This window comes from Sorex fumeus, unplaced genomic scaffold, assembly GCF_029834395.1.
Source record: "Sorex fumeus unplaced genomic scaffold, SorFum_2.1 ptg000063l, whole genome shotgun sequence".
Taxonomy (NCBI): Eukaryota; Metazoa; Chordata; class Mammalia; order Eulipotyphla; family Soricidae; genus Sorex; species Sorex fumeus.
The window spans coordinates 8,562,008-8,587,393 of record NW_026606120.1 but is presented as its reverse complement, the minus strand read 5'-3'; the positions used below and the strand labels follow the sequence as shown (position 1 = coordinate 8,587,393).

At 49.9% G+C, this 25,386-nt stretch overlaps 1 protein-coding gene across 1 annotated transcript in view; it reads right to left on the bottom strand.

The window, feature by feature from the left end:
• The window catches only part of DIS3L (DIS3 like exosome 3'-5' exoribonuclease), a 34,429-nt gene extending 13,945 nt beyond the window's left edge, over positions 1-20,484 (bottom strand). The window contains exons 1-8 of the mRNA XM_056126921.1: positions 20,325-20,484; positions 18,860-19,013; positions 13,546-13,674; positions 9,329-9,464; positions 5,442-5,618; positions 3,567-3,645; positions 2,449-2,628; positions 2,035-2,204 (exon numbers count right to left, since the gene is read on the bottom strand). Coding sequence (XP_055982896.1) covers positions 2,035-2,204; positions 2,449-2,628; positions 3,567-3,645; positions 5,442-5,618; positions 9,329-9,464; positions 13,546-13,674; positions 18,860-19,013; positions 20,325-20,463 — 1,164 coding nt within the window. The 5' untranslated portion in view covers positions 20,464-20,484. The remainder of the gene's footprint in view (positions 1-2,034; positions 2,205-2,448; positions 2,629-3,566; positions 3,646-5,441; positions 5,619-9,328; positions 9,465-13,545; positions 13,675-18,859; positions 19,014-20,324) is intronic.
• Between the last annotated feature and the right edge of the window lie 4,902 nt (positions 20,485-25,386).

Below are 25,386 nucleotides of genomic sequence, written 5' to 3'. Positions count from 1 at the left end.
AAAGAAAGAAAATGGTTATGCTCTGTTAGCTTTTTTTTTTCTTTTTGGGTCACACCTGGTGATGCACAGGGGTTACTCCTGGCTCATGCACTCAGGAATTACTCCTGGTGGTGCTCAGGGGACCATATGGGATGCTGGGAATTGAACCCAGGTTGGCCACATGCAAGGCAAATGCCCTCCCTGCTGTGCTATCACTCCGGCCCCTGTTATGCACTGTTAGTATTATTATTATTATCTTTTATTTCCTTTCTTATTTGGGGGAAATTTCCACAGACTTAAATTATTTATTTTTAAAAATATTTCTTTAAAAATGGGATGTTCACTGGTGGAGGGATGGGTACTTGATCATTGTATAACTGAAACCCATGCACAAAAATTTGTTTAAGTCTATAACTGTACCTCATGATGTTTCACTAATAAAAATTAAAAAAAAATGGGATGTTACCTTGCGGTAACGTCACATTTGATGTTTATTTCTGAAATTTGAAATGTTTTTTTTTAAACTTCTTTTTTTCCATTTTTTAAAATTAAAGCACAGTGATTTACGATGGGCTGGAGCGATAGCACAGCGGTAGGGCGTTTGCCTTACAAGCGGCCAACATGGCCGACCCGAGTTCGATTCCTCCACCCCTCTCAGAGAGCCTGGCAAGCTACAGAGAGTATCTCGCCCGCATGGCAGAGCCTGGCAAACTACCTGTGACATATTCAATATGCCAAACACTGTAACAACAAGTCTCATGATGGAGACGTTACTGGGCCCGCTCGAGCAAATCGATGAACAACGCGAAAGGACCGTGACCGTGACCGATTTACAATGTTATTCATAGTTGGGTTTTAGACATATAACATTGCAGCACTGAGCCCACCACCAGTGTAAACTTCCCTCCACCAGTGTTCCCAGGCTCCCTCCCATATCCCAACTCCCTTCCCGCATCTCCCCAATCCCCCCTTCCTGACACACACACACACACACACACACACACACACACACACACACACACACCACCAGTCTGCCGTGTTGATAGGCACCTTCCCAAGCCTTTTTTTTTTTTTTAAATTCTTGTACCACACCTGGCAATACTCCCTCCTGGCTCTGTGATCAGGGATCACTCCTGGGGAGACCCTATGGGGTGCTAAGGATTAAACCACACACATGACAAGAGGCATCCCTGCTGGGCTATCTCTCTGTTTCCTATTTATCATTTTCCGGTGCTGGGAACTGAGCCCAGGGCCTCCCTCACCGAGTGGTACCCCCAGCTCTACAATGCATTCTAGTTAAACATGGGTGACAGAAGGGAAAAAATCCAATGTCACATCACTCAAATCAAATTTCCAAATAAAATTCATTTCATGCGTGTGGGAGATACTCCCCCTAAGTCTCTGAAGACACCTGGGGGGGTGGGGGTCGGAGTGACCTGCACGCACCTCGCCGTCTCCAGCATCCCGGCTGTGGAAAGGGAGAGCAAGGGCTGCAGTGTCCACAGCGAGCCTGCCTCTGGCCTCAACGCAGGATGGCCAGGTTGTGGCTGTGGACACTGTGTAGCCAGTTCTCATTCCGCAAAATACTAGGCAAGTCCAATTAAGGGAACAGAAAGGTTACTCTGGACTTCCTCGCTGACGACGTCTCCCGCACTTACTCCCTCCCGGTAATCGATCCGTGAAGCGGCACTACATCATCTGCCCAGGGCGGGCCGATCGTATTTCTACTGCACTCTCCCTGGGAAAAGCTCGTTAGTGTTGGCAGAGTGTCTCTCTGGAAAGTTCCGGGCTGGACAGCCGGGTAATGTATGTTCTCCATCGCTGTCCTGCACAGCTCTTTTGAGGACAGCTCCTCTCGGGCCTTCATTTATTAACCAAGGACTACTTAATAGATGGCTCAATATATTCAGATTTGGAAAACAAACAGACCAACCCTGAATCTCAAATGCCAGATGCATCCGTGATTCATCCCTTCGTAAGCAACCGAATCACTCATGTCCCCTGGTCCTGCTCATGAGCTGGCAAAGACCAGAGGGCGGGCGGCACGGCAGCTACCTGGAGCGTTCCTGCTTGCTGGGTGCTGATTCGAATTTTGGGAATTCTGTAATCCCAAGGTGTGACGAGGATTTTCTGAGCGTTTTTGCCCTGGGACTGGACCTCTTCTCTGGATGGGAAGGTCACCACATAATCCCGCCAGTTCTTCTGCAGGATGCCCACCACTCTGCCTTCGGGGAAAGAGCAAAGACAACGAGGCTTCATGGGTGAACAGCCCCCTCACAGGGCAGGAAAGCAGTGCCCCCACTTGCCCCCAGCACAGCCATGAGTACAGAGGCTTAAACATCTGCCTGCCCAATAAGTTTGACAGGCACCGATATTTAACACGGGATCAAACACGGCCCCCTCACCTGAGGACACGGCCTCCTCACCTCAGGACGTGGCTCCCCCTCATCTTGGGCACAGCCCCCTCACCTGTGGGCATGGGCTCACTGGGCACCTCGCCCGAGGCCTTGTCCTCGCCGTCGTTCTCGCACAGGGCCGCCGTCCTTCCCTTCCACTCACTCTGAGGAAGCAGCTCCACAGCCACCACGTCTCCGTGGATGGAGCGATTCCTTGCTTTCATGCCGTGGATCAGGATGTCGCTGACCAAACCTGTGTTTGGGGAAGAGCCAATGGGATGCCACCCCTGAATAGCCCCCAGCAAGATAAGCAGCTGCGGGGATGCACCACCCCGTCACCCTGATGATGCGCACATAGGGCTGCCCTCACCGCTGGCTGAGACGCCAGCAGTGACCGTCATCCCATCTTTGGACAGCTTTACCCAGACATGCAACCCAAGCCCAGGGTTTATACCCCACCCTGTCACTGCAGAGCTAAGAATTATTATAAAATGATTTCTCCGTGTTTCACTTTATTTATTTAGTTCTGTTTTTTTGGGCCACACCCAGCAAGTGCTCAGGGATTACTCCTGGCTCTGCACTCAGGAATCAGCCCTGGCGGTGCTCAAGGGAATATGTGGGATGCTGACGATTGAGCCTGGGTCGGCCGGGGGTACGGCAGATGCCCTCCCTGTGGTCTGACCGCTCTGGCCCCTGTTCTTTCATTTTCACTGCTTTGGAGATGACCCAAGTGAGGCGCATGAAGACACCGTGGAACAACGTCTTAGGAATCACTCTCTGCCCTGCTGCTGGCAGCTGTGCTTTGGGGGAGTGTGGTGCTGGCTTGCACCTGGGCTGCTGTGTATGTTTCCTACCATGTAACCTTGGATATCCCCACACGTGTGGAAGACAAGGACAGTCACATTAGGGGCTAAACACTCAATAAAATATTAGCTAGCTTCAGTCTTGGGGGTGCGGGGAGGGGCACACCTGGCAGTGCTCAGGGCTTACTCCTGGTGCTGTGCTCAGGGATCACTCCTGGTGGGGCTCGGTAGACCACATGCGGGGCTAGTCACCTAAACAAAGTTGGCCATATCCAAGGCCAGCACCTTAATCTCTGGACAATCTCTCCAGCCCCCAAACTAGGCTTTCTTGACTGCAACATCAAAGTTTTAAAAAATCATGAAAATGAATGTAATGTCCATACTGCACCTGAATCTTTACTGCTGGCTCCTTGAAGTCGAACAAAAGCTTCTATTTGTGCTCTATGCTTGTTGACATTCAAAATTCCCTGAGAACATAATAAAAAGCAAGGTAAATAGTTTTCTTCCAGGTTTACCTCCAGGACACGTTTTTATAAAACATGAAAATTGGGGGCTGGAGCGATAGTACCATGGGTAGGGTGTTTGCCCTGCATATGGCTGACTCAGGGTTTGATCCCTGGCATCCCATGTGGTTCCCTGAGCACTGCAGGAGTAATTCCTCAGTGCAGAGCCAGGAGTAACCCCTGAGCATTACTGGGTGTGCCCCGCCATGATTGAAAAAAAAAAACATGAAAATATATTTTCATAAGAGTTTATTGGTTTCTCCCTTTCACTCTCTGTGCTGGGGATCGAACCCTGGTCTCACAAATGTAAGCAAGCTGTGGCTGAACTGCATCCCTGGCTCTCTGACCCCTGCAGGGACAATAGCTATCACCTAGGTTTCTATTCTCCAGAACATTCTCTCTGAACTACCTTTGGCCATACCAAGTATTGAAAGTGCGGGGATCTATCTTAACTTAATAGTGAATGGTCTTTATTTTTTTAAAAATTTTTTTGGTTTTGTTCTTGGGTCATACCCAGCAATAATCAGCGTTTTTTCCTGGCCCTATGCTCAGGAATCACTCCTGGCAGTGCTCAGGGGACCATGTAGGATGTTAGGGATTGAACCCAGGTGGGCTGCATGCCAGGCAGACACCCTACCATCTGTGGTATAGCTCTGGCCCCAGTAATTAAAAAAAAAATTCAAAATGCAGGGCTGGAGAGAAGCCTCACTGGATTCTGTGTACAGAAGGTCCAGATTTGATCCTCGGTACCACAGGTTCCCCTACGAACCCCTCAATAACAACCTCAAGTAGAGTGACCCCTGAGCACTGTGGTGTATGGCCCCCACAACAAAAATAAACTCAAAAATCTTCAAAATAGGGGCTGGAGCGATAGTACAGCAGGCAGGCATTTGCCTTACATGTGGCTGACCTGGGTTCGACTCCCAGCATCTCATTTGGTCCCCTGAGCACTGCCAGGAGTATTCCTGAGTGCAGAGCCAGAAGTAACCCCTGTGCATCACTGGGTATGATCTAAAAAGAAAAAGAAATCTTCAAAATACCCTCCCAGGAATGCCATTAACTTGACTTTGACTACAAGTCAGAAGCCTTGGCTGCTCACATAGTGAAAAGCCCCCGGGGTCTGTCTGTATCCCCTAACTCCACCCTGTGAGACAGTTCCTTGGCCTGAGTGGTGGATACACAAATCTCCGCACAGACAGGCTGATGGCTGCGAGACCACTGATGGCGCTTCCCAGAGGCCAACAACGGCTGGAATCTGGATTTTGGGGGCTGTCACCTGGAGAGGCGTGGGCAGACCCCACAGAAATGAGGTGACTAAAGTGTGCCCGCCCCTTTGAGCCTGACCTGCCCTGCCAGGTGTCAACCCCAGCACCACTGGATTTGGTCCCAACCCCTGAAACAACCAAAACATAATCTTACTTTTTGTTGTTTTTTTTGCCACACCCAGTGTTGCTCAGGGCTAACTCCTGGTGGGGCTTGGGGGACCCTATGGGATGCCGGGGATCAAATCTGGTTCATCTGTGTGCAAGGCAAATGCCCTACCCATTGTACTATGGTTCTGGCCCCAACACATCTGTTTCCTCTCTTAGTATGAGGAGGTGTTTACGAGGTTACCAACATGATGTTCCGTGGAACCCAATTAACAATGGGGCAGTACGGGCGGGACCACAGTGTCTACAGGAAGTACGGGATGCCCCTCGCCGGAGACCCCCACAGCCCACTTGAAACAAGAGAACATGCTGACTGGTCCAATGCCTCACCTGGATGTAGCGTCCGGACTTGATGCCGGCCTCCAAGACCTCGGCGGGCAGGTGCTCGGGGTACTCCTTGCCGTGGCTCTCCTGCCCCTCGTGCTCCCGCTCCCGCCGGGACTGAAGAATGGACTCACAGAGCTCATGCGCAGCCTTCAAATCGGGCCAGAAATTGTCCAGGTAATTCTGCAGTCGAGAAAGGCCCAAGGCAAACCTGGTCAGAAGATGCTTCTGTGCGGGTGTCGTACAAAAAGCTCCGTACCCTGGTGTGAGCAGGCTGCCCTGGCTCCCCACAGGCCCCAGAGCAGCCCTTGGGCACCCCACCGTTCCTTCCACCCACCCCTGCCACCCCCATACAGCTGGGTCCCTTCCCTCTCTTCACCTAGAAACATTTCCCAGGGGTATGTGCTGCCAGCAGGCCAACCTGTACCTGTGGGGTGAGTGCATCAGCAGCCGGATGGTGCCTCCAGGCCTCCTGACACCCCAAAATTGCTGCTGTGCCTTTGGCTGGATCCCAACAACTTGGGTCCAAGTTTACCAAGAAATTAAACAGCCAAAAGTTAGGTATGTGGGAGCCACGCCCACAAACCACCTCTGGCTCAGCAATACATGCTCATTTATTGGCCCTATTTCAGAGACCCATAAATGCTGAAAGAGATCAAAAGCCGAAGTTAGGGCCGGCGACGGCACATAAGCCAATGGTTTATTTCTCTGGAAAAGATGGAAATAAGGGCTATGATCCAGAGACACACAAAAGACTCTCCAAACCGAGCAGCTCACTGCAGAGATGCCTCTGGACTTTAATCCAGGCCGACTTCACCAGGTGCCTCAGACAAGGGCAGGGGTCGTCCCTTCACCTGCCTCCTAAGAACCCTGGCGGTCACCAACTATCAGAATCCAGTGAGAAGTGCAGGTATGAGGGTTCAGAGATGACAAACTCCAGGCCCCAAGAGATAGGGGATGGGCCTGTCCCTTCTCATCCCCCCATCCCCGTGGGACCCTGGATGTCACACCCACAAACTGCCTCTGGCTGCTACTTAAACTCCTTAACGGCCATGATTCAGAGACACACAGAGGAATCTCCTAACTGAGCAGCTTGCTGCAGAGATTTCTCTAGACCCTAATTATCTAAAATTTTAGAATTCCAGGAGAGCGTGGCTGTGACATCTTATGCTATTCATAACAGGCAATACAAAAGAGAGTTTGGGGGAGAGGAAAGGGGAGGGGTGGGATGAAGGAGGGATACTGGGGACTTTGGTGGTGGGAGATGTGACTGGTGTAGGGTTGGGTGATCGATCATTGTATGACTGAAACTCAAACAAGAAAGCTTTATAACTGTATCTCACAGGGATAAAATAAAATAAAATGAACATTCTGAAGGAAAAAAATAAGTAATGTGGAGTTTTCGATGGACTGGAGCGATAACACAGTGGGTAGAACGTTTGCCTTGCACGCGGCCGACCTGTGTTCAATTTCTCTGTCCCTCTCGGAGAGCCCGGCAAGCTACCAAGAGTATCCCACCCTCATGGCAGAGCCTGGCAAGCTCCCCATGACGTATTCAATATGCCAAAAACAGTAACAACAAGTCTCACAATGGAGACATTACTTGGTGCCCACTTGAGCAAATCGATGAACAACGGGACAACAGTACTACAGAATGTGGAGTTCGTGCCCGTTTTTATCAGCTTAATCAATGGCTGAATAAATAGCAGTACTCCTACATTATAAAGAAAAAAAAAAGGAAAAATTTGCAATCTATTTATTTATGGTTTTTGGTTTTGGGGCCAAAGAGATGCTCAGGGCTAATTCCTGACTCTGCACTCAGGTATTACTCTTGGTGGTGCTCAGGGGACCCTTTGGGATCCTGGGGATTGAACCCTGGTCAGCTGCATGCAAATCAAGTACCTTCCCCGCTGTGCCTGTCACTCTGGCCCCAAGATTCAAGAGCTTTCTGGTCTTGTGCGTTCCCCCCTTTACCCTGGCTCTCCCGGGAAACCTTGCCCTTTCTTCTCCTCCGAACCTCACACTCCCTCGTTTTCACTGTTAGTGTTCACCTTTATGAAGGCCCCGTCACAGGGTCTGCCTGAGAAAACGCTAGACAAAACACAGCGGTGCTACACTGCTGGGCGACAAAGAAAAGTAATTTTCTCAAAAAGCAGAAAAATGTAATTTTAGTCAACTGTCTTCTGGAGGAACGAGACATGATGTATTGCAACAGAAAAAACAAGTGACACCGCCATTAATATCCAGGGCCCTGGAATGCTCTGGCAGGCCTGAGCACTTTTTTATAGCAGGGCCCAGAAAATTCTATTGGCCAATCTTTAGCAATACAAGCACCTGGGAACCTTTCTAGAATCTACAATTCAAAATCCAACCAGACTTTTCCGTGGAGTGACAGGGCTAATGGAGGGCTCATTCTTGCTTCTGAATCAGAAAACGCTACCAGCCGGGGGCCAAGACAGGAGACAAGGGATCGGCACTCAGAGTGACGGGCAGGCATTCGACTTTCCAAAAAAGGAGCCGCGGAGAAAGGAGAACCGTGTCACTCAGAGGGTCCACAAAACAGTCACCGGTAATGCCGTGATGTGCACCCCACACTGATGTGAGAGCCGGAGCAGAAATAATGTGGTAGTTCCCCTCGCTCTACCTGCAAACTCCCTGTACCTCTGTGAGTGTAAGGGCGGAATGGGGAACGGAGGGGAAACAGGATGGATGGGACCTTGCTTCAGGTGCACTCACACACCCGTGGCAGAGCAGAGGCAGCTCGATGAGCTGAGTGCAGCTTCACGTGGTGAGACCCTGTTCCCACCCCCAGCACCGCAGGGTTCCCTGAGTACCATTGGGAGCAACCCCGGAGCACAGAGCCTGGACTGTGGGCCACACTGGACTGTGCGCAGTAAAGAAAGAAAAAGAGGCAGTGTGGCCTGGTGGTTAGGAGCTTTGCTGTCACACCAACCGGGTCCGAGCTCCAACCAACCTCCTACTTTCTGCCAATGCGACCTTGGGAGGTTTGCTTTGCTTTCCCTGTGTTTCAGTGTCCTCACCACTTAGGGTTGCTGCAGAAATGAAATAAAGGGGTTAGAAAGTGCAGTGGGGTGAGGGGCTTGCCCCACCAGAAGCATATGGATTTATGTAGAGAGTCTTCGCAGGCTCCACATGGAGTATTCGATATGCCAAAAACAGTAATAATAACAGGTCTCATTTCTCATTCCCCCAACCCTGAAAGAGCCTCTAATATGGCAGCGTCAGGAAAGACAAGTAAGGAGAGGCTGCTAAAATCTCAGGGCTGGGACAAATGGAGAAGTTACTGGCTCCCGCTTGAGTAAATTGATGAACAACAGGTTGACAGTGATACAGTGTGTGTGTTTAATTAAAAAAAAAACAAAGAATTAAATGAAATCATGTACTTGAAACAGTGCTTGATGACCAAAAAATGGTGATGATTATTGCGGGGAAGGGAACCACGTAAAACCATCGTTTAATTAGGTCAGAACAATAGAATACAGGCATGAGATTCCTCATATGGTCCTTAGGCATCATCCTGCTCTGTGGCAACATGCACCTACAGCCAGTATCAGCTGGGCGGGGCCTGGGTCTGCCCACGGCAGCATCTACATGTATCTACGCTCACTGGCACAGTCCTGGCTGCTGATTCTGACAGTCACAGGAGTCTATCCACGTGGCTACTGTCAAACTGTCTGGAAGGAAAATTAATGGATTAATGAGTCGGGAAGGACAGAGCTATGACACTGAAGTTTCCTTCACTGTTTTTTTTTCTGGAACACAAAGGAATCTTTCGGGGGGCCACTTAGGAAATGAAGAGACACACACATGCGCACACATACACACACACACACACACACACACACACACGTGTGTATTACTGCTGGAAATACCTTGAAGGAAATCACAAACAGCCCCTCGGTTTCACTCCCGTACTGCTGAATCGCCTCTTCATCCTCCGTCACCATAACAATCGGCATCCGGTCCTGGCAGTGGTGATAGTACCAGACGGCCGCGTGGTAGATACTCCTAGGGGAAGCAAGGCTGTGTGAGCCCCTCTGGGAAGGTGCTTTCACACAGTCACACACAGACATGCACATATGTGAACATATGCACACACATGCACGCACATATACACACACATATAGACACACACATGCACGCACACACCTGTGCGTACACACACACACACGCGCGCGCGCACACACACACACACACACACACACACAGTTCCTGAGACCTGCACCCAGCTCTGCCCCTGCTAACCGCTGGCATGGACTCTGCAGCGCTCACCAAACACTCACTACAAATGTACCCTGGGTGAGCTGCTCTCAAATCTTCTTATATTGTGAGTCGTGACCACATAAAAGGTTGCCTAACTTTTGGAGGTTTATTTTTGTTTGGGGGCCACACGTCCTAGTGCTCAGGGGCTGAGCTTGGCTCTGTGCTGATGTGTGGCCCCTGGTGGCACTCAGGGAACAGATGAGGTGCTGGTGATTAAACTGGGGTCAGCAGTGGGCAAGACAAGCACCTTATCCCATACTACCTTTCTGGTCCCTGCTTGGATAATTTTTTTAAAAATTTTGTTTTATAATAAATTTATAATTTCTTCCAACATGTGTTTAATTTGTGTATGTATTTTACATTTCTTCACAACCAGAGTCTTGTGAAAATTTCTTGGGCAATGATTTAAGGGGGCTGTTGTACATGCAGGAAGTACGGGTTTCCCCAAGCACGACCAAGAGTGAACTCCTGGTCCCCAGCACTTCACTGGGTATAGCCACCAGGTGTGCCCCTCCCAGGCAAAAGCAACAATGAAAAAAACAGCCAAAAATATCTCAGATGAAAAGATGCTGCAAGTGGACAGATGTTTAAGAATCCCTGCTCTAGGCTGGTAACGTTGATATTTTTGTTTGGTTTTGGGGACCACGCTTGGCAATGATCAGGGCTCACTCCTGGCTTTGCACTCAGGAATCACTCAGGGGACCATATGGGATGCTGGGGATCGAACCCTTCCTGCTGTACTATAGCTCCGGCCTCCACAGGCTTATAAGGTTTGGTCAGCAAACATCTGAAATGTCCGACCACTCTTGTTCCTCTGCATTTTTTTTTTTTTTTTTTTTTGCTTTTTGGGTCACACCTGGCGAGGCACACCGGGGGTTACTGCTGGCTCTGCACTCAGGAATTACTCCTGGTGGTGCTCAGGGGATCATATGGGATGCTGGGAATCGAACCTGGGTCAGCCATGTGCAAGGCAAACACCCTACCTGCTGTGCTATCGCTTCAGCCCTTCTGCATGGTCTTGAAACTGGGAAATTGTACATCTTGTCACACTGAGTGACTGGAGGGCCACTCCACAGTGCTCCACAGGCGGTGAGAAAGAGTGTCAGCAGGCTTGAAGATGAGCAGCCAAGTGTCTGGCTAACAGGAAAACTAGGCCACGAGTGGCTGAAGATCATAATTTAATAAGGTCTGGCTAGGGAGTATTTATAGATACCTGAGCATCTGCCTGAGACAACAGGCCCAGCAGGAAGCCCTTGCATGCAGCCAATCGGGTTTGACCCCCGGGCACCCCAAGTACCACCGGGAGTGATTCCTGAGCACAGAGCCGGGAGTAAGCCCTGAGCACCACTGGGTATGGCTTAAACCACCCATCCCTCCAACCAAAAAGAAACTGTCACTGTCACTGTCCTCCTGTTGTTCATCGATTTGCTCAAGCGGGCCCAGTAATGTCTCCATTGTGACAACTGCTACTGTGTTTGGCATATCAAATACATCACGGGTAGCTTGCCAGGCTTTACTGTGTGGGCGAGATACTCTCAGCAGCTTGCCGGGCCGGAGGAATCGAACTCGGGTCGGCCACGTTGGCCGCTTGCAAGGCCAACGCCCTACCAGCTGTGCTATCGCTCCAGCCCACCAAAAAGAAAAAGAAAAGAAAATCTTCCTGAAACGAATCTGAATGGGCATGGGGGTGGCGGCAGAGAGATAGTACAGTAGAGAGGGCATTTGCTTTGCAAGCAATAATAGGCTGGGTTTTCTCAGTTGATCCTTGAGCACTGCCAAGAGTGATCCCTGAGCACTGCTGCTGGGTGTGGCCCAAAACCCCCAAAACAAACAAACAAATAGAAAACCTCCAAACAAAAGAATGTGAATCAGAGATCAGTCGGGCGGGCCTGGAGATGTGTGTTTGCGACTGGCTTCTATCTCCAGTACAGTGTGCAAAGGGACATGCATCTAGCAGTGAAGATGCTACACACCAGGCCAGAATGATGGGTCAAAGGGCTGGAGGAATCTCTGCATGCAGGAGCAACTAGCTTGATTCCCTGCTCCGTATGGTCCCCTGGGCAGTGCCAGGAAGACCCTGAGTCAGACCCGGCCTCAAAACAACCCACCCACCAAACAAACAAACAAAAACCATGATCCCAGGCCCCCCGGGCCCACTAACCTATGGAAAAGGCTCTTTTAGTTCTCATAATTAAAAAAAATACCCCACCAGGTCTCAACACTCAGGAGTGCCGAGCCAGGCCGAGGAGTCGAGCGTGTGACAGCTTTGAGCACCCGCATGGGATGCAGTGAAGAAAGATTTGCTTTCCTATCTCTAGTACTAAGCTCCATGGGAATTTAAGGATTATAATTAAGGACTCAGTATGTATCAGTGCTTTGCTTAGAGAATTTAAATATTTAATGGCTATAAAGAATTACATGGGAAAAAAAAAAGACAACTTAAAAACTTCGTGTGGTTAGGACCATCTATTTTACCTTCTACAGAGACCAATGGCTCCCAGCTCCGGGAGTATCTCAGAGGCAGCTGAACTGAGCTCTGGGACCTCTTAGGTCTACTGCAGTGTGGGGTTAGGTGGTGGGAAATGACCTTCAGTTAAACGGGCAGTAAGGAAGCATTCTGGCCTGTGGCCTCTGAGCTGACCTGGGCAGTGGTTCCTGGCAGGACCGGCCCTTCGTTAGCCCACAACAGTCACACCCTTTATTGCGTCTCTCTGTCCCAGTCTCACGCTGCCCACTTGGACAGGGCATAAGTGCCACTTCTGGGCAGATGTAAACTCTGACGCTACAGTCAGTTCCTGAGAGAGCTGCCCCAGGACTGACTGGCCACTCTCAGCAGAGGCTGGCTGGGGAGCAGAGTGATGGGTAGCAGAGAATCAGAGATGGTTTAGTGTAAAAGCAGAATGCTCGAGGCCTGGTGATAGCTCGGCGGTAGAACATCGTCTGGTCTGTGAAGCTGTGGGTTCTCTCCCTGGCACGGGGGGTGGGGGGGCAGGGTTGGGGTAGGGGCAGGAGAGATAAAGCAGGACTCCAGGGGGCTCAAGTGTGAGCAGATGCCAAGCGCGGTCCAGGCCTGGCACTGCCTGGAGACCCAGAAGGCTGGGTGTGAGCCTCCTTAAAACAAAAACAAGGAAAGAAAACTGGGCATAGAGGATAGTACAGTGGGTGAGGCATTTGCACTGCAGTGGCTAAGCTGGTTCAGCACCCCATATACCGCCCCCCTCCCCAACCACCAACACTGCCAGGATTAATTCCTAAGTGCGAGCTAGAAGCATAGCCGGGTGTGACCACCACCACCTCCCACCAAAAAAAAAAAAAAAAAAACTTGAACAAAAAAATAAAGTAGGGACCAGGAACATACCAGTATACTGGTACGAAAGAGCTAAATGAATCACTGCCCCTGTCTTGCTAGCCAGAGTCTGGGTAATGCTTACTCTGGGTCCCTAGCTCTTGCCTCAATTCAATTTCTATTTTGTTTTTTTCTTTTTAGGTCACACCTGGTGATGCACAGGGGTTACTCCTGGCTTTGCACTCAGGAATTACTGCAGGTGGTGCTCAGGGGACCATATGGGATGCTGGGAATCAAACTTGGGTCGGCCTCGTGCAAGGCAGACACCCTACCCGCTGTGCTATGGCTCCAACCCCACAATTTCTAAACTAGGTCCCTGTTGGACCTCTTTTAGATGGATGTTGAACGGATGTTGGATGGATGTCAGATACTGGCATGGTAGGTACTGCAGCACTCATCGTGGTCAGCTGTGATTGGCTTTCAAAGTGCTGGGGAGACGGAGGAAAGATAGGTATGTCTGCGGCAGCCGCGCGGACCTACCTGGTCTGCCACTTCTCCATGGCCTCTCCTCGTTCCCGCGGGACGTAGCAGGATTGCTGGAACTCATTAGCGAAGAGAACGCAGTCCCGGCGTGCATCCCGCAGCAGGCTCCGCAGCTTGTTATACTGCCTGTGGGACAGCAGAGGAATAAATCTAATGAGCCCGCGTCACCCACTGCCTGCTCCTGCGACGGATCCAAGAAGAGGCATTTCAGGGTGAGACTGATTCCTTAACACCAGAGTGACTGGGCCTGGGTTATGGCTCAGCGGCAGAGCATTTGCCTCACATGCGTGAGGCCGTGGGTTCAATTCCCAGCACAGCAAAATTTTAAAAGAAATCAACCAATCAACAAACAAACAAACCCAGAGTGACCCCTTCCATGCCTGGAGCAGTTTTTATTTTTTTAAGTTTTCTTGGTCAAACCTGCCAAAGCTCAGGCATTGCTCCTCGCTCTGCACTCAGGGCCCTGCACCTGGTGGGCACGGGGGACTTTATGAGATGCCATGGATCGAATCCAGGTCAGCTGCGTGCAAGGCAAGTGCCCTCCCTGCTGAACTGTCATTCTGGCCCCATTCATTGTTGTTTTAAAGGAGGTCGACTGCCTACTTTCAGAGGGACAGATAGTAGGGCTGGGGGGAGAGCTCAGTGGGCATGGCACGTGCTTTGGATACCCAGGTCTGAGCCCCGAACTGCATGCTCCAGGGATGTCGCTCCTCTCCCCACACTGCAGCCCGGTCCTGAAACTGGGGCAGTCCCGAGTACTGTCAGGTGTGGCTCCAAGCCACAAAACCAAACCAGCCCAACAACAGAACAGATGTGAAGCCACATGTTCAATTAAAATAATAAAGTATCCAAGGTAGAAAGCTGGCCTTTAAAATGAGTTTTAATGTAATAAAATTTCTACCCTTCTATCCCCACCTCTTTCCTGCCACAATGGGTTCAAAAAATAAACCATTTTCATTAATGCAGAGGTAGAATGCTCTAAGGAACCCTCTTTAAATAAATTCCATGAAAAGATAAAAAGGAGAGGGGGAGGGAATGAAAGGAAAAAAAAAACCAAAGAAATAAATGCTGTTAAAATCTATGTGGTTTCAACACTTAATTAGAAAACAAGAAACGCTGATTATGTTTTCCAAGTAATTCTGATTGGGGTGGGCAGCCCACAGCCAGCAGCACTCAGACTATCCCCGGCTCTGTGCTCAGGGCTGATCCCCAGAAGTGACTGGGGATAGAACACGGACCAGCTACAAGCAAGGCAAGTGCCTTGACTCTATAACCACAGTCATTCTGATTTTGAAGCCATCTTAAAAAGCATTAAACAATAGAAACTTAGCACATTTCCAAGTAGGAATAGAGACATTTAGCCCCCAGAACTGCCCATCCTTGGTGTCTGAGCCCTGTCAGGAGCAAGCCCGAGCACAGAGCTGGGAGCAGGCCTCAGGCACCACTGGGTCTGGCTCAAACACCAATAAAATAAAACATGTCAGTAAACAAAGGAACTCTCGTTTCTGTGGCAGGCAGTGTTCCCTCACAGAACCCTGCACCCCACCTCTTCTGTAAGAGCGGGTCAGTCCTTCAGCTCCACACGCAACCTTTGAAATCCCTTCCCAAAGCCTGACTCCGGGGGCTGGAGTGATAGCACAGTTGGGGGGGGGCTTGCTTAGCATGCAGTCACCTGAGGTTCGATTCCCAGCATCCCAGGAATGATCCCTGAGTGGAGAGCCAGGAGTAACACTTTGCATTGCCAGGTGTGGCCCCCCAAAAAAGCCCACAAAGACCACCCTGAGAAGAGGTTTGCTGAAGGGAGCCAGACAGGCCCTTTCTGCCTTGCCTGCTTCTCCCAGGCCTGGCTTCAAGCCCCCTCAGCAAGCACCACCATCAAATGTTGGACCCCCTGCTCCTGCAGAAACACCGAGAGAGACTGAGAGGGAGCCCTTGGTTTTGAGCAACGAAAGGTTTTAGAAGAGACTTTATAAACAGCTGTAAATATTTCAGAGAGAACGTTCTCTTCAGGAAACATTTTTCCTTGTCTGATTCTGCAGAGCTTTTGTTCCCTGATCTACATCACATAAAGACCTGAATTTGGAACAGTTCTTTCTTTTTTCTCTTCAGTTTTTCGGTGACACCTAGCAGTGCTCAGGTCTCACTCCTGGTGGGGCCCCACTCACTCTTTGGGGACCATCTGGGGTGTGGGGAAATCAAACCCAGGTCCAAGGTATGAAAGGCAAATGCCTTAATCTTTGCACTATCTCTCCAGTCCAGGCACCTTATCATTGAAAAAAAAAAATTAATCAAGGCCTAAAGAGATAATACAGCGGTAAGGTACTTGCATTTAATGTGGCTGACCTGGCTTGATCCTCGGTACCTCATATGGTCCCCTGAATCTACTAGGAGTGACCCCTGAGTGCAGTCAGGAGTCAGCCCAGAGGACAGTCAGAGGCAGGCCAGAAACTGCCACCAAAATAAAATTATTTAAAACATTTTTGTTGTGGGCAAGGTGGCATTGCGGACAATGGAGCAATGAGCTAGCAGGGAAGGGATAAGGGAGGCACAGAGCCAGGGCTGAAGACGAAGCTCACCTTCACATCATCAGTGCTCGGCCCGTAAGAGGAGCTCAGTATTTTCCAAATGAATAAATGAATGAACTCACACCTTTTGTGGCCACCATGGTCCAAATATAAAAATTCTCAGAGCCAGGCTTCAGGCTAATTAGGGCATAAACCCATGCTGGCCTCTCCAAGTCTAGAATGTTCCACCACACAGCCCTGGAGGCTCACCGCCCCAATCAGAAAAGTCACAATCCTTGTCAATTGTCACAAAGTATTCCCCCTCTTTTAAGTTTCACCCACCTATATTTCCCTTAGATTTGCAGTGTGTGTTTCCATTTGTCAGCTACCGATTTATCAAGCCAGATAAAACAAATGAACAAATGGCAGAAGAATATTAATGGAGAAAGTGGGGAAGAAACAGCGAATCACTCTGAGTCTGACAGTTGAACTTTTTTGGTAGGCATGTGGGTGCCCGGTGATAATTTAATAATGCATCCATACAATACAGCCATATTTTCGCTAGTCAGGATCGGTGAGGCAGATGGAATTAGATATATGAGCATCTGGCAAGGAGCAAGCAGAGAGCATCACGGTACCAAGAACAAGTTTGGTCTGCGTGACAGGACAATCATGCCATAGAGTCAACTGTCTTTTGCTAAAAAAAAAAAAATCCCAGAAAAAAATTGAAACATCCACTATCTAAACATTTAAAACAAATTCTTGGGGGGTAGGGAGTGGGGGACAATAAGTAAACTATCTTCTTCAGACTGATTTATTTATTTTTGGTTTGGGGGCCACACCCAGTGGCGCTCAGAGCTTCCTCCTGGCTCTGTGCTCAGATCACTCCTGGGGGACCAGTTGTGGTACTGAGAAAGATTGTGTGCAAGGCAAGGGCCTTAACCCTTGTATTATCTCTCCATTTCTAAACTGTTTTTTTTCTTTTGTTAGAGGTGCTCAGGGCTTACTGCTGGCTCTGCACTCAGGGAATCACTCCTGGCGGTGCTTGGGGGCCCATACACGATGCGGGGGATTGAACTCAGGTTGGATGTGAGCCAAGCAAGCATCCTCTCTGCTATACTCCGCTCCAACCCGACCTTTAGAGGACTTTCTAGCCTAATTTCTGTGCCCCATATTTTCTCTTGCTCTTTGTGTGGTCTGCATGAAATTATCCTGCATCTGACTTCTGGCATGTAACTCCAACAAGAACACAGGTTTCTTGAGAGAGGGACCAAGACTTCCTTTTGTACTGCAGAAGGCTTGGAAGCAGGCACTCCCAGTGTGTTCACCAGATGGGAAATACATGCATCATCGTATTTCATTCTATTTCATTCTTCTCATCTTTTGTTTTTGCATTTAGTGGATTCAGAGAAATGGGAAAGCAGTGGAAAACCAATAGGTTTTCATCAAGTTAACAACTTTTGAAATGTGCAGGGGAAAAAAGACATTTCAATTCCAATTCTTTGCTTTTGGATGTTCGAGGAATTGGTTTTTAAAAACAATCCTTATATTAAAAATAATTTAGAAAAAAGAAGCTGAAAGGGCTCAGCAATACTTCAGTAACCTGAATGACAACAACACATTGATTTTAGTAGCAGAAATTGAAATACGACATCTGGAGCAGCATTTAAACCTGGATGTGTACAAACATCTATATCTTTGTGTCTGAGCAAAATCAACTTCCAGCTCCTTTTAAAAATATTCTATTTGAAAACCTGTGTACAATCTAGTTAATGCATTTTTGAACTGAACGCGTAATAAGAACAACTTATCATTTTCATATACAAATAAACACACTTCATTTTTACTACCAAAGTCTGAACAAGAAGTCACAGCATTTAAAAAAGAATAAATACAGTTTCTACTGTTTAAATAACATGGAGCTTTAAGAGGTAGGATATAATTCTAATATGCTATTTCAATACAGTCTTCAAGTTTAAATCATCAGTCTTTTCCCAATGCTAAATGAAACAAAACCATTTTCCAGAGTATTTGTTTAAAAGCCCTTCGTTTAGATACAAGGCCAGCATTTTCAACCGATTTTAATCAGAAATGCTTGTTTAGGCAAATATAATTATTATGGTGGGTAGTTATACTAATAATCTAAAAATAAAACAGGTTATTTCTGGCTGCATTGAATAAATCACTACAAGTACAATTTGCATCCACAATAAAGGAGCTTAAAAGGAAAAAGTAAGAGTCTATCCCCGCCTCCAGACCCAGAAAAAAGCTTCTGAAGTAGTAGATCTATAAATTAGAAGATGAAATAATATGTGCTATCGCTGAGAAACAAGCAATAACTCTGGTACTTTAAAAATGCAAACCTACAGCCAAGAATCTTAAATACCCACATCCTAGGGACATCCAGTTTATTGATCTACAGTTGGATCTTTGGGCCGCTGTCGAAGCAGAAATATGCAATGATGGCACAGCAGTTGTACTAGCCAAGAAAATACCAAACTAGGGGCCTATTACAGAAGGTAGGGTGCTTGCCTTGCACTAGCCAATCCAGGTGTGACTGCCAGCATCCCGTAAGATTCCCTGATCACCACCAGGAGTGATGCCGGAGTGCAGAGACAGGATTAAGCCCTGAGCATCACCTCTTGTGGCCCCAAAACAAAAACAAACAAACTAAAAGAAAAAGACCAAATCAGCTCCAACTTTTCTACAAAATGATGAATTTCTCCCTTCCGACTCCCCTCTCCAACAGGAGGTCTTTCTGAAGGTGTATTGGGTCAAAGTGATCAACACCCAACGCAAACAGGTACCTGCGGCCTCTCTGATGCTGCACTGCCTGGCAGGCTGTGTGCATGAAGATGATCCCCTTCAGCTCTGGGAACTCCAGGATCTCCAGGTAATCTTGCACGACTTTCCAGTCAGGGATCATGTAATGAGTCAGGTCACTCGACAGAAGTTTGCCATCTGCTTCAGAATTCAGAATGCAGGCAATTAGACAGTGTTTCCAAGCCTGACACAGCGCTTGCATGGAGTCCCGGCGGTCAAATAACTTCTATTCTAAACTACAAAGCCAAGTTTTAATTTAATTTTTTTTGGGGGGTGAGGGGGCCATACCCAACAGTGCTCAGGCCTTACTCCTGGCTCTGTGTTCAGGGATCACCCCTGGTGGTGCTGGGGAGTGGGGACACCATATGGGGTGCAGGGCATCAAATGAACGGGTGAGGGTGGCTGGAGCAATAGTACAGTGAGTGGGTAGGGCGTTTGCCTTGCACATGAACCACCAGGGTCCGATCTTGGGCACCCGGTATGGTCCACCGAGCACCACCAAGAGTAATTCCTGAGTGCAGAGCCAGGAGTAACCCTGTGCATCGCAGGGTGTAACCCCCGTCCCCCCCAAAAAAAAACCAAACCCAGAAATCGGGGGGGGGGGGTGTCAGAGTGTAAGGCTAGTGCTTCCCCTCTGAACAACCCCTCTGGCCCCCACTAAGTGAAGTTTTTAAAAGACGAAACGATTTTCTTATGGCAAAGTTCGGAGTTGGGAGTTAATTCAGCACCGTGGCTTCCCTGACTTTGGACTTTGGCCTAAACAAAAACTCCAGGTGGTGGATCCAGGGCGGTGCCAGGGGCGAGGGCTGAGCCTTTAATGCACGGTGGCACCCCCTGCATCTTTCCCGTTAACTGGGGGACACGCTCCCAGGCCAACCGTCCTGGGGTCTTCCTGGCTCAGGCCCGGGTTCCCGAGTGCACATGCCCAGCGCTTCCGGGGCCGAAGACGCTCGTGGGCACCGAGGGGCAGCGGTGTGCCGGGCTGCACCGGGCCGCGGGTCCCCCCAAACACCCGCTGGCAAGGCTCGCCCCGCTCCGTGCCCGCGCTGGGCCGCCAAGGGCTCAGCCCCCCGCGCTCTGCGGGTCCCGGGCCCACGTCCCCGCCACTTCCTGGAGTAGAGCCCGGGGCTCAAGCAGCGACCCAGACGCAATGAGCGGGGCGCAGGGAGTGCAGGGGTGGCTCGCGCCGTGCCCCCCGCCCCCGGCCAGCGCCCGCCCCCGGCCAGCGCCCGCCAGCGCCCCGCGCCCGCCCCGCGCCGGCCCAGGCCTCGGCGCTCCGCCTCCCGCCGCGCACTCGGGCTCGTACGACGCCGGGCCCCGGTCCCAACCCGCGCCCGCCCGGTCCCGACCTCGGCCCCGGCCCCGATCCCCGCCCGGCCCCGGCCCCAGCCCCGGCCCCGGCCCAGGCTCCTACCCCCGCCCGCCCCTCCCCGCCCGACCCCGGCCGACCGTTGCGGCAGGCGGCGGGCTGCGGGCACAGCGGACTGCTGCAAGGCACGCAGGGCCGCAGGTAGTGCTCGCGCACCAGCCGCAGGGTCCGGCCCTGGAAGGTCCGCAGCAGCAGCACCTTCTCCTGCTTCTGCAGCATGGCGGTGGCGGCGGCCGGCGGGCGGCGCCGCTGGGTCAGCCCGGGCTCCGGGCCCGCCCCCGGCCCGGCCCTTCCCGCCGCCGGGGCCCGCGAGCCGCGCGCTCGGCCCGCCGCGGAGTCCGGGCGAGCTCGGGAGGCCGGGAGGAGAGACGGCCGGAGCTCGGGGCGGGCCGGGAGTTTACGCCTCTCCCCCCAGGGGCAGGGAGCGCCCGCATCCACGTGGGTGATTATTAGTGTTACATTGTTGCATGTTCCTTGTCCTTTGACTCAGAGCCCAAAGGTTCAGGAAGTCAACAACCCTGCCCCTAACTGAGGGCCTGTTTTTAATCATAGACATATATGTATATATTATTTAAAAACAAATATATATGTATATATGAGTATGTGTAATTAAAAAACAAACATATATGTGTGTATGTATATCTATATAGACACATATATATTGTTTTGGGGTCACACTCATCAGTGCTCAGGGCTTACTCCCGACATTGCTCTCAGGAATCACTTCTGCAGATGCTGGGGGACCCTATGAGACACTGAGGGATTGCACTAGGGTTGGCCACATGCAAGGCCAATACCCTCCCCGCTGGGCTATTGCATCCAGGTAAAAGGTAAAAGGTAAAGGCCCTCCCGTTGATCGTCGATTTGCTCGAGCGGGCCCAGTAACGTCTCCATTGGAGACTTTGTTGTTACTGTGTCTGGCATATTGAATACTCTCGGTAGCTTGCCGGGCTCTCCGAGAGGGGCGGAGGAATGGAACTCGGGTCGGCCATGTTGGCCGCTTGTAAGGCGAACGCCCTACCCGCTGTGCTATCGCTCCAGCCCTGCATCCAGGTATTTTTTAAATTCATGTCAAAATTCAAACTGCATATAAACCGTAAACCAATCCCTTGGTTTTGTTTGTTTGTTTTTTGCTTTTTAGGTCACACCCAGCCGATGCTCAGGGGTTACTCCTGGCTCTGCACTCAGGAATCACTCCTGGGGTGTTTGGGGGACCATATGGGATGCTGGGAATCAAACCCAGGTCCGCCACATGCAAGGCAAACGCCCTACCCGCTGTGCTATTGCTCCAGCCCCACCAATCCCTTCTTTTGAACAGTCTCTTCATCTCCAAAGAGATGGGCAGCCTGCTGCCAGGTGCCTCAAACACCGAGATTCTCTCGGGGATGCCAGGCCTTGGGCTGGGTTGAAGCTGGGCTCTTCCAAGCATGCACCCAGACCTTCAAATCTTTAGCAGCTGCTTCCTGTACAATGGCCACGTGTCATTCCCACGGTCTGGCGTTATTAGCCCCCTTTTATAGGTAATGGAGCAGCATTAGGTAAGCCCAGGCGCCCAGTGAGTCACGATTCAGAGCAGAATCTGGCTATCCAAAGCCGGCTCATGCATGTCCAAGCTGTGCACAGGTGAGTCAGTTCAGCTCTGTTCTGTCTGTGACTAGTTGAGCTAGTCATTTACTTGTTGAGCTGTGGCTCACAGGAAGTGCAGCTGGTTGGCTGGGTAAGCAGGAGCTTCCACAAGGCTGAAGCCAGCAGACCCCAGGCGACCGTAGGAGTGTTCATTGGAATCTGGGGGAACATATTAAAAAGAGTCCCTTACTCAACATATTTTTATGTCAAGTTATCTGCAGCGTGGGATAATGTGAGTTCCAACACAGTTGGGATATGTATGCGTTAGTCTGCATGCCCACAAAGCAGTCAGCAGTAGAAGAGCCCCCACTCACTCAGGGGGGCCCTACAGACCTAGGGGCGAGGCAAAGAGTGCAATTTGTTCCTGACATAAAAACGATTCTGACAGATGCTCAGTTTTCTCAGGCACCCTCGTATTTTTATTAAATGTCCTTAATGTCTTTTTTTAAAGAAAAAATTCTCTTTAGGTGCCCTCTTATTTTTATTATACGTCTTTAACATGTTAAAAGTCTTCAAGTTGGGACTAGGAAACTTTTAAGATAGAAAGTGTCCCCTGGGGACTCTATCCACAATTGCTTTTGTCACTTTATGAAATACTGTATTGACCTCTAAAGCAATTCATTATTCCAGAGCTAAAATTGGTTTATTAAGAAACAAATAGCAGAGACGACGGCAGAGAAAGAACCAGGGCAGACCTGAATCCAAGCGTCACAATCTTCTAGAACAGGACTTATTAAAGGGTTTCCATTTATCACCTCCTTCTGCCTGTGATATTTTTACACGACCCGAGGTAGATAGACATTTAAAATAGGCATGTCAAACAAACATTTACTGATAATAAATCATAAAGAAATTGATTTTAAAATGACCCTCATATTCAGTTTCACCACCTCAAGTTAAGAAGCTGGGCTCGGGGCTGGAGTGATAGCATAGCGGGTAGGACGTTGGCCTTGCACGTGGCTGGCCCAGGTTCGATCCCCAGCATCCCATATGGTTCACTGAACATCGCCAGGAGTATTTCCTGAGTGCAGAGCCAGGAGTAACCCCTGAGCATCGCCGGGTATGACCCAAAAAAGCCAACAACAACAACAAAAAGCTAGGACTGGAGCGAGAGCGCAGCGGGTAGGGCACTTGCCTTGCATGCAGCCGACTCGGGTTCAATCCCCGGTATCCCATATGGTCCCCCAAGCCAAGAGTAATTGCTAAGTGCAGAGCCAGGAATAACCCCTGACCAACCGCCAGGTGTGGCCTTCAAACAGCTAGATCTCATAAATCTCTGGCAAACCTCACACTCAGCTTTACCACCAGGGAAATGGTCTCTAGGGCTGGAGGCCCTGATTACTGGTTGTACATGTATGGGAATCCTCTTTCCACCCTCCCGACTTTGTCTAACTAGGGCTTTTGGATATATTAATGTTCACTAATCCGAGGCCCCGTAGGCACTTCCTTTGCTTGCGTTACAGGTGTTTTATGTGGCGTGGGTCGGGGAGGGCGCCACCTCCAGAGGGGAGTCTCCTGCCTCCTCTTGCCCAGGTCGGTCCCCCAAGGCAGTGGCCGGTGGTTTAGGACTGATGAGTGTACCGAAGCACTTGCCTGGCGCAGACCTGACATGTCACCAGCTCCACACGGCAGGTGTTAAACTGTACTTGGGTGCCATTCCATCTACCCGGTGTGGGGAATGATTCTTGCTCCCTACCCCCCCATGCCCTCCCCCCACTCTTTACCCCACCACTCTTGTTTCTCGGAGAGATGTGGAACCTGGGCAGGAATGAGGAATTAATTGCTCTTTGCAGGAAAAGGAAAATCAGTCTTAATGTTCTTTATCAGATTGTGACTTTCCCTCACTGAAAAGGACAATTTTATTTAGAGATTATGAGGAAGGAAAGAGCGAGTAGGCCCTGTTCAAGAGAGAACATCGGCCTCTTCTGCGCAGAGGGCCGAGTGCCAGCGTCTCTGCCATGGCACTGTCGTGGGGGAGAGTTTAGGACTGCTGGTGACTCACCACCTTCATGTTCTTTTTTTAATGGTGTCTTAAGGCTTTATCGTTTATTATTATTGTTGTTGTTGTTATTATTATTATTATATTATAGTTTTTGGCTCTTGGGTCATACCCGGCAGTGCTCAGAGCTCACTCCTGGCTCTGTGCTCAGGGATCACTCCTGGAAGACTCAGGGGACCATATGGGATGCCGGAATCAAACTTGGGTCAGCCACTGGCAAGGCAAGCACCCTCCCTGCTGCGCGATCACCCCACCCGTGCCCTCGTCCCCACCTCTGTGAACAGATGCTCCACAGTTCCCAGGCTGCCTTGCACGTAGATAGGTGTGCCAAGGAATGAGAAGTCGCCGTTTCCAAGCAGGACCCCTCCAGTCTCTTATAAAGTTTCTCTTTGGGGTTCCATCAGCTGGATGTCAAAATCTGGAAGATCTGGGGCGGCAGCCCTGGTTCACCCTCACCTCAGCCCCTTTGCTGTGAGTTTCTAAAATCCTGCCCCCCCCCCACCCCAGAAGCATCCTCAGAAGACTCTGGTAAGGGAAAAGGAAACCAGCCTTTCCCTAATGCACCCCACTTTCTAAAGATTTAAGAACTTGCTTTTTAAAAAAAAATGCTCACTCAGTATTGAATGTCCTGATGAAATTGTTCTAAAACTTTGTTTTGTGTTTGTGTCTTTTGTTTCTTGGTACACCTGGATCTATGCTTAGGGACCACACCTGGTGGTACTTGGAGGCTTATATACAGTACCTGGACTCACATCAGTCTTAAGCCAAAGCTGTATGTCAGGCAAGTGTCTTAACTTGTTGTACCAACTCTCTTGTTTTATTGTTTGTTTTCTTTTTCTTTTTCTTTCTGGCCACACCTGGATGTGCCCAGGGCTTACTCCTGATTTTGTGCTCAAGGATCATTCATGGTGAGCTAGGGGGACCCTTCGGGGTGTCAGGGATTAAATCAATCTGGGTTGGGTGTGTACAAGGCAAATGCCCTCCCAGCTATACTATTATGCCAGCGCCTCAGTTGCTCAAGAATTTAATAGCACTGTAGCACTGTCCTCCCGTTGTTCATCGATTTGCTCGAATGGGCATCAGTAATGTCTCACAACAAATTGTGAGACTTGTTGTTACTGTTTTTGGCATATTGAATATGTCACATGTAGCTTGCCAGGCTCTGCCGTATGGGTGAGATACTCTCAGTAGCTTGCTGGGTTCTCCAAGAGGGACAGAGGAATTGAACCCGGGTCAGCCACATGCAAGGCAAACGCCCTACCTGCTGTGCTGTCATTCCAGCCCAAGAATTTAATAGAAACTCTAAATTGTAAGACCCTCAGGGAGTGGGAGAGGAAACAAATTTAATGGATCCTGTAGAGATGGACCAGTTTGTGCATAAAAGCAGCAGACGCTGGGCCATAGGTAAAAATGTCCAGGAGGCAAAACATCCCTCAGCATAAGTCAGTTCCTGGGGAAGGGTCAATTCTGTGGGGGCCAGAGCCAGTGGCGCCCTGGTGCAGTGCCATACGGATAAG